The following is a 9075-nucleotide window of genomic DNA, read 5'->3' as shown; positions in this document are numbered from 1 at the left end:
TACATAGTTACACAGTGTCACATGACTAAAACGTGTATTATATATATATAATATATATATATATATATATATATATATATATATATATATATATATATATATATATAGATAGATATATATATATTTATATATATATGGGTAATTTTACTGGAGTAAATATACATAGTTACATAGTGTCGCATGACCAACACGTGTATTATTATATACATATTATTATTATTATTATTATTATTATTATTATTATATATAAAGTGTATATAAAGTAATATTCCGTTGTTTTAACCAGCATCAACAGTTGTACTTGAACGCAGCACTTTTTTTAGTTTGTGTCCGTGAACGCGCCCCCACTTTAACATCCGGGGACTCTGGTGACATCACGAACGGAAAGTACAACATTCTCGCGGTTCCGTTGCGTTGAGAAACCGACGAAAACAACCGGACGGCACGCGGTCACACCGGCCAACCGGCCCATGACACCCACATAGAAGCACGCAGTAAGTCTCGAGACGGCCCCTCGCGACCGAACCGACCGTTTAAACGTCACGTGACGGGCGGCGAAGCCGTCAGTTTGTAACGATAGCGGACGCGGCGCTGTCTATTTCCTGGAACGTATATGGGGCTGACGTCGGGTGGTTGAAGTTTAGTCGACTTTAATAGATAAATGGCTCCATGAGGTGTGTTTATTGTACCTGAAGGCTGAAGTTAACAGGCCACTTGTGCCAAAACGTCATTTTGACATCGGCTTTGTTAAAATATGGATGTGAGCTGACTTCAACTTGGCAGGTGTTCCAGGATGTGGCCGTGTCCTTTTTCTTGCTCACTAACGTCGCCATCAGTTTGTGATCAATACAGATGCCTTTAAATGACATATTACGGGATGTAAACGGTGTTTCTATTGTTTCAGTTCAGCTGACGACAACATGGATAAACCTCCCTTCAGGCAGAACCAGAACTGCGGAGACTGGGAGCTGAAGGAGAGACTGGGAATGGGAGGATTTGGTCATGTTTACCTGTACCAGCATCACGTGAGTTTAGAGGTTTACCTGTACCAGCATCACGTGAGTTTAGAGGTTTACCTGTACCAGCATCGTGTGAGTTTAGAGGTTTACCTGTACCAGCATCATGTGAGTTTAGAGGTTTACCTGTACCAGCATCGTGTGAGTTTAGAGGTTTACCTGTACCAGCATCATGTGAGTTTAGAGGTTTACCTGTACCAGCAAGACGTGAGTTTAGAGGTTTACCTGTACCAGCATCACGTGAGTTTAGAGGTTTACCTGTACCAGCATCACGTGAGTTTAGAGGTTTACCTGTACCAGCATCATGTGAGTTTAGAGGTTTACCTGTACCAGCATCACGTGAGTTTAGAGGTTTACCTGTACCAGCATCATGTGAGTTTAGAGGTTTACCTGTACCAGCATAAAGGGAGTTTAGCGGTTCACCTGTACCAGCATCATGTGAGTTTAGAGGTTCACCTGTACCAGCATCACGTGAGTTTAGAGGTTTACCTGTACCAGCATCACGTGAGTTTAGAGGTTTACCTGTACCAGCATCATGTGAGTTTAGAGGTTCACCTGTACCAGCATCATGTGAGTTTAGAGGTTCACCTGTACCAGCATCATGTGAGTTTAGAGGTTCACCTGTACGACCTTGACACTGCATAAATGAGACACTAAACTGCCACCTCTCAAAACGAGCACAACATTTCCTACTCACCTACTTTACGTCATGAAGTACTCTGTATTGTGACATTTGATGAAGATATATTTTGTGTACTGTTTCCTGCAGTGGTGAACAACATAATTTATTTGTGTTTGTTTCTTAGGATACGAATGAAAAGCTAGCTGTGAAAATGTGCCGTCTGGAGCTCACACCGAGGAACAAGGACCGATGGAGCAGAGAAATCCAGATCATGAAAAAGTTTGACTTGTTATTTTTTTCTCTGCGTTCCTCCTGTAGGAGACAGTTCATTAGCACAATGATTTTAACTCGGTGACGTCCTGGCATCATAATGACGACACTTATTCACAATTATCATGATTATTAAGCAAACTGCAGACATTCGGCCTCTGACAGCTGCATGTGTATCATTAAATAGTAATGGCGGTATTGACTCCTCCTCCTCTCCCACTCAGGTTGAATCACATCAACGTCGTGTCGGCCCGAGACGTCCCGGAGGAAATGAGGCACATCGCCTTAAATGATCTTCCACTGCTGGCCATGGAGTACTGCTCCAGGGGAGACCTGAGGAAGGTGAGGGCCCGACTGTGTCCACGCTGAAGTTAAAGTTGCAGCACCTGGAGATTCACTGTGTGTGTGTGTGTGTGTGTGTGTGTGTGTGTGTGTGTGTGTGTGTGTGTGTGTGTGTGTGTGTGTGTGTGTGTGTGTGTGTGTGTGTGTGTGTTCCAGATGCTGAGCAAACCTGAAAACTGCTGCGGATTAAAAGAGAGCGAAGTTCTCACGTTGCTCAATGACGTCGGTACGTCTTGGTGGTTTTCTTTCTGCCGTTTCCTTCATTATTCCATTTACTCGTCTTTCAGTTAAACCGCTTGTTTTCTGCTCCAGGATCTGGGATCCAGTATCTCCACGAGAACAAGATCATTCACAGAGACCTGAAACCTGAGAACATCGTGCTGCAGGAGGTCAACGGAAAGGTAAACTGACACCTCGTGGTTTCGTTCGCTTTCACTTTTCATCTTGAAGAAACTTCCTTAGCATGTTCAGTATTCGTCGTCTTCTTCTTCTGCAGCTGGTTCACAAAATCATAGATTTAGGCTACGCTAAAGACCTGGACCAGGGCAGTCTGTGCACCTCCTTCGTCGGCACGCTTCAGTACCTGGTAAGCAAACGCTTTTCTTCTCTTCCGTCCTTCACAAAGTGTGGAAACGCTCGATGACATCGACTGTGCGACGTTGAAATGCGTCCCCCTTCCTTCCGCAGGCCCCGGAGCTGTTTGAGAACAAGCCGTACACGGTGACGGTGGACTACTGGAGCTTCGGCACCATGATATTCGAATGCATCTGTGGTTTCCGTCCGTTCCTGCACAACCTTCAGCCCGTGCAGTGGTGAGTCGACCATACGGAAAACACATTATGAAAAGTCAACGTACTGAAGACGAGACGCTTGTTGTTGGCGTCTGCTGCTTTGGCCGCTCGCCAACAGCAGGGCGTGACTCATCCGATCACTTTGAAACGCCGGGTGCCCAAAACTGAAGATCTGATCTGAACAAAAAGACTTTATAATACTTTTTATTATTCAGTGTGACTTAGACTTTCTGTGGAATATAGTTATCGTCCATAAATTAGCTCAGAAATCCAGGAAAGAAAGATGCTTCTTCTAAAGTCTACACGTTTTAAAGCTCTCTTCAGTATTCAAAGTTTTCAATTAATAGTTTTTATTTTTTTACTTGAATGGGTTCATTGAAAATCGAGAGTTGCTAACCGCTAATTCAGCATGTTTTTAATGTGGCCAGTTTGCCAAATTTGAACAAATAACTGTTTACAAATATAACTGCAAACTGGTTTAACCGCTAATTTGTGATTCTGTGCTATACAAAATAAACTGAGTTGAATTGAACATTGTATAATGAAGACGATGAGTAATAATCCATTCATGTTTTTCTGTTCATGTTACACTATCAATAATTTTGTTTTGTTTGTGTCCCTTTTATGCATTTTAACGTGTAACCAAATTTGACATGTTTCATTTCCCCCGTTTTATTTTTGAAAAGAAGAATAAGAAACTGCAACGAATTAAAGACGCAGCTCCGTCCGTCATCTCTGTCTTGGTCTTCTCGTTCTCAGGGCGACCAAAGTGAGGTCTAAAGGGCCGAGAGACATCATGGCTGTGGAGGAACTGAACGGAGAAGTGAGGTTCTCCACTCATCTCCCCTACCCCAACAACCTCAGCAGGTTCGGACACAGTGTTGTTCCGCTGCTGAAGCAGTGAAAGTGCTTTGTTTTCCAAATGGAAAGTAGAATCGATGTTTAAACGGCGTTTCGGTGCCACTGTTCCCCCCTGAACTGGTTTTATTTGCTGTTTTTTTAGGACGATGTTGCCGCCGATGGAGAGTCTGCTGCAGCTGATGCTGAACTGGGATCAGGTCTACCGAGGAGGAAAAGTCAACGCCGACACCCGGAGGCCCATGTGCTTCGAGGAGCTGGAGAGGATCCTGAGCATGAAGGTGAGCGGCCGGCAAACCTTTACCTTCAGAACGCCGCGGGTACGCTAACGTAGCTCGGGGACGCGACTACATCACACTCGACCCAAAGAAAGAGAGGAGATGTTTGGATGAGAGAGAAGGACGCAAAACCAGAAGGCAATCAATCTGAACCGGCAAATAATGCAAACCTGAGCTGCTCGGAGCGATTAAACAAGACCAGTCTTCTTTTGTGGTGTAATGAACAAATAATGATACACAACTTGTTTTAATACACTCTCTGGAGGAGATTTTATTTTTTATTTAAGATAAATGCGTTTCATAAAAAAGTTTACACTGAACTGAATTACTTTTTAATTTTGTCTGTTGTCATCCCACCAAAACAAAAGATAGATTTTTAGTTTTGTTGTAGAAATATAATTTATGTAATTTGTAGGTTGCTGATGGACCGCCACGTTAATGCAGCCGCAGTGAAAATGTTGTTTTTAAAAAGGTTGGACACTTTTTTTGTTTGATAAAACCGTGTTGTGAATTTTGAAAATTATTACGTTTATCTTTTTTTCCATAAAGTTACACTTTTGAGATTTCACAACGCTCTGGAGTCTGAAAACAATCCTACGCAGGAATCTAATTCCAACATCGTAATATTAATAATTATAATGAAATATGATTTTCATGCAGAAATATCAGCTTTAAACAGAATGAATACATACAAACGAAAAAGACCTAAAGAAGCTTCAAACTTCTCGGTACAAAGATGACATTTCCTTTGTGTTCTCTTTTTCAACCGTCCGTTACAACATGTCCACCAAAGCGCTGCCCTCCTGTCTCTCCAGGTCGTCCACATCCTGAACATGACCACGGCTCAGGTGCACTCGTTCCAGCTGAGCCCGGAGGAAAGCCTCCACAGTCTGCAGAAGCGCATCGAGGGCGAGACCAAGATCGAGGTGGTGAGCCAGGAGCTGCTGCAGGAGACGGGCGTGTCGCTGGACCCCAGGAAGCCCGCGGCCCAGTGCGTCCTGGACGGAGTGGTGGGTTTTTGTTGTTGAGGAAAACTTCAGGCGGGTCATATTTGACTAGATTCAAATCCCCCAGAGCGTAAACAGTTGGAGTTCAAACCTTCATTTTAAGCGCTGAAGACTCCAACTATGTGTTTGCAACGTCCACACATGGAGTCTTGCCGCGTTTCTTTCTTGTATTCTCTCTCCCTCTCCGTGTCATTTCATTACTGTTTCATACTGCTCATAAAGCAAAACCCCAGCTAGCGCACGTCAGTCTCTCCCATCGGAGCCGTTACCAGTGTACCTGTAGAAGACTAACAACAAAGATGCTCCAGGAAAGCGCCGCGTCTGCGGTTATCTTTGTTGACACACACTCCCTGTGAGCGGCGCTGAATCAATCATTGATGCTGTTTTAAGAGACGGGGAAGGCATTCGCAGTAAGTGCTGCTGCTCTTGTCCCCCGTGCAGAGAGGCTGGGACAGCTACATCGTCTATCTGTTCGACAAGAGCATCACCAAGTACTCCGGCCCGCTCAGCGCCAGGCAGCTGCCGGACAAAGTCAACACTATAGGTGGGTCTATCGATTCTCTCAGTCGAAAACATTTCTATCAGTTTCACGTCCCATCACGGCCCTTCCTGTCTCTCCCAGATCAATTATGTAATGGATGATATTTTTAGCTGACAACTTAATAAATGTAGTGTTTCCTGGCTCCATTTTTAACGCCATGCGGCGCTCATGGTTCTGGTTCTCAGTGCAAGAAGCCAAGACGCAGCTTCCCCTGGTGCTGCTGAAGAAGGTCTGGGGCGAAGCGGTGAGCTACATCTGTGGGCTGAAGGACGACTACAGCCGGCTCTTCCAAGGGCAGAGGGCTGCGATGTGAGTGTCTAGTTACTATTATCATTATCATTATCATTATTATTATTATTATTATTATTATTGTTGCTGTTGTGGTTGTTGTTTCAACATCAAATACAATCAGTGAAAGAAAACAGCATTTTTTTGAGTTTTTCCCTCAACTAAAAATAATCTTTTTATATTCAGTTGCCATTTTGTCCATTTATTTATAACTAAGTTGTTTATTGATTACACTACAACCTTTTTTCATTTAGCATAACCACTAATCCAGGTACGGTACTTTATGTCAGAGCTGCAACGACTCACTGATTAGTTGTGGACTATTTAATTAATCCCAAACTATTTTTACAATCGGTTAAATGGTAATTTTATTTTTCTTGATTCCAGCGTGTAATATTTTCTGGTTCCTCTACTCCTTTGGCAGTTAACTGAAAAAACAAATGATAAAAACATGATAAATGATGAACAAATGATAAAAACATGGATAGTTCTCACCCTTTTTACATTTTTTTTTTTACACTAGCTGATTAATCGAACAAACAATCAATAATATTAAAAAGGTGTTATTTGCATCCCTACTTAGTTAACAAATGTAATCCCGGAGGAGATGGGATGGATCTCTTGGTCTGGGAAGCTTTCAGGGTTATTTTTCGATGTCCTTCACGTCGCTCACCGGCTGCTTCACGGCTCCCTCTGCTGGACGGAGGCCGCCACTGCAGCACGTTGTGACTATAACCTTCATCCTCTCCTTCATCCTCTCCTCCATGTCTCCTCATTGTCTCCTCAATGCTCTTCTCCTGGTCTCCTTCATCCTCTCCTCCATGTCTCCTTCATCCTCTCCTCCATGTCTCCTTCATGTCTCTTTAATGCTCTTCTCCTGGTCTCCTCCTCCATGTCTCCTCCATGTCTCCTTCATCCTCTCCTCCATGTCTCCTTCATCCTCTCCTCCATGTCTCCTTCATCCTCTCCTCCATGTCTCCTTCATCCTCTCCTTCATGTCTCCTTCATCCTCTCCTTCATCCTCTCCTCCATGTCTCCTTCATCCTCTCCTTCATGTCTCCTTCATCCTCTCCTTCATGTCTCCTTCATCCTCTCCATCATCCTCTCCTCCATGTCTCCTTAATGCTCTCCTCCTGGTCTCCTTCATGTCTCCTTCATCCTCTCCTCCATGTCTCCTTCATGTCTCCTTCATGCTCTCCTCCTGGTCTCCTTCATGTCTCCTTCATCCTCTCCTTCATGTCTCCTTCATGCTCTCCTCCTGGTCTCCTCCCGGTCTCCTTCATGCTCTCCTTCATGCTCTCCTTCCTGTCTCCTTCATGCTCTCCTTCCTGTCTCCTTCATGCTCTCCTTCCTGTCTCCTCCATGTCTCCTTCATGCTCTCCTTCCTGTCTCCTGGGCTCCTTCCTGTCTCCTTCATGCTCTCCTTCCTGTCTCCTTCATGCTCTCCTTCCTGTCTCCTGGGCTCCTTCCTGTCTCCTTCATGCTCTCCTTCCTGTCTCCTCCATGTCTCCTTCATGCTCTCCTTCCTGTCTCCTCCATGTCTCCTTCATGCTCTCCTTCCTGTCTCCTGGGCTCCTTCCTGTCTCCTTCATGCTCTCCTCCCTGTCTCCTCCATGTCTCCTTCATGCTCTCCTTCCTGTCTCCTGGTCTCCTTCCTGTCTCCTCCCTGTCCCTCCAGGCTGAGTCTCCTGCGCTACAACACCAACCTCACCCGGTGTAAGAACTGCATGTTCGGCTTCTCGCAGCAGCTGAAGGCCAAGCTGGACTTCTTCAAGAGCAGCATCCAGTACGACCTGGAGAAGTACAGCGACCAGATGCACTACGGCATATGTGAGTGCTTCCTGGCAGCCGGCGGCTTCCATGTGATGCGTGACCCTCTGACATGTTTGTGCGGCTCTGAGCCCGGTGTTTGTGTTTTGTTTACAGCCTCTGAAAAGATGCTGAAAGCCTGGCAGGAGAACGAGGAACGCGCCGCTGCTTTTGCTCAGGTAATGTTTCTTTAAAATAAATAATCATTATAAACGCCTGCAACGCTTCGGTCCAATCCCAAACTCCTGCAAAGTCCGTGAGATCGAGTGTTTGAGCCCTTTATCAACTCCTTTCATAAGTCGGCATTAGATGCAGACTTTGCCTAAAGAAATTACCCACAATTCATTGCCAAACACAGGGTTACCAGTGGAAGCACCACTCGGAACCATTAAGGATTAAGGATGCGGGACTGGACCTGCATCTTATTCATGGTGTGCTTCCTGGTTCGTCCTGCAGGTGGCAGAGGTGAGCCACCTGGACGATGAGATCATGGCTCTGCACTCGGAGATCGTGGAGCTTCAGAGGAGTCCGTACGCCCGGCGCCAAGGAGACAAGATGGAGCAGCTGTGAGTGTCACTGACATTTCATCCAGTATAATATATGTATTAAGTATGTGGATATGTATTTTATGGAGTATACATTTCATTTAAATGTGACTAATCTGTTTTATCACAGAGAAGAAAAGGCGATTGAACTCTACAAGCAAATGAAGATGAAATGCAAAAGTAAGAATCTGTCTTCGTCGAATGTATCGTCTTTTCAAAAATGTTCCAAAATCAATTTATTGATTTAAGATGTTAATCTGACGTCCCCTCAGTCCCCGAGCCAGACGTGAGCAGCGACAGCTCCGAGATGGTGAAGGCCATCATCCAGACGGTGCAGAACCAGGACAAGGTCCTCAAAGACCTGTACACACACCTCAGGTAGGAGGCCGGCTCCTGCAGGACTCCTTTAGGCTCCGCCCCCTCCTCCCTGAGCTAACCTCCGCCTCGTGTCTCCTCCTCACAGTAAGATCCTCATCAGCAAGCAGAAGATCATCGACTTGTTTCCACGCATTGAGAGAACCTTGGAGAGCATCAAGGACGCCGACAACACCGTGATGCAGATGCAGATCAAGAGGCAGCGCGAGTTCTGGCACCTGCTGAAGATCGCCTGCGTGAGCGACTCCTTCAGTTATGGCCGTCAGCGTTTTTAGGGAGCAGAAGCTGATTCTTCCTCTCCGTTAACCGATGAATGTTTGGTCCGCAAAGTAT

At 45.2% G+C, this 9075-nt stretch overlaps 1 protein-coding gene across 1 annotated transcript in view; it reads left to right on the top strand.

Moving 5' to 3' along the window:
* The first annotated feature begins 490 nt into the window (after positions 1-490).
* LOC306754078 (inhibitor of nuclear factor kappa-B kinase subunit alpha-like) overlaps positions 491-9075 on the top strand; it is a 12733-nt gene continuing 4148 nt past the window's right edge. The window contains exons 1-19 of the mRNA XM_079237986.1: positions 491-494; positions 905-1025; positions 1823-1917; positions 2133-2250; positions 2407-2476; positions 2563-2651; positions 2747-2836; positions 2938-3062; positions 3801-3908; positions 4045-4180; positions 4993-5187; positions 5626-5728; positions 5911-6034; positions 7692-7843; positions 7940-8001; positions 8279-8388; positions 8498-8547; positions 8640-8745; positions 8831-8978. Coding sequence (XP_079094112.1) covers positions 921-1025; positions 1823-1917; positions 2133-2250; positions 2407-2476; positions 2563-2651; positions 2747-2836; positions 2938-3062; positions 3801-3908; positions 4045-4180; positions 4993-5187; positions 5626-5728; positions 5911-6034; positions 7692-7843; positions 7940-8001; positions 8279-8388; positions 8498-8547; positions 8640-8745; positions 8831-8978 — 1986 coding nt within the window. The 5' untranslated portion in view covers positions 491-494; positions 905-920. The remainder of the gene's footprint in view (positions 495-904; positions 1026-1822; positions 1918-2132; positions 2251-2406; positions 2477-2562; positions 2652-2746; positions 2837-2937; positions 3063-3800; positions 3909-4044; positions 4181-4992; positions 5188-5625; positions 5729-5910; positions 6035-7691; positions 7844-7939; positions 8002-8278; positions 8389-8497; positions 8548-8639; positions 8746-8830; positions 8979-9075) is intronic.

Source organism: Taurulus bubalis (assembly GCF_910589615.1).
Source record: "Taurulus bubalis genome assembly, chromosome: 2".
NCBI lineage: Eukaryota > Metazoa > Chordata > Actinopteri > Perciformes > Cottidae > Taurulus > Taurulus bubalis.
The sequence above is the reverse complement of the archived record's forward strand: the minus strand, read 5'-3'. Positions and strand labels throughout refer to the sequence as shown.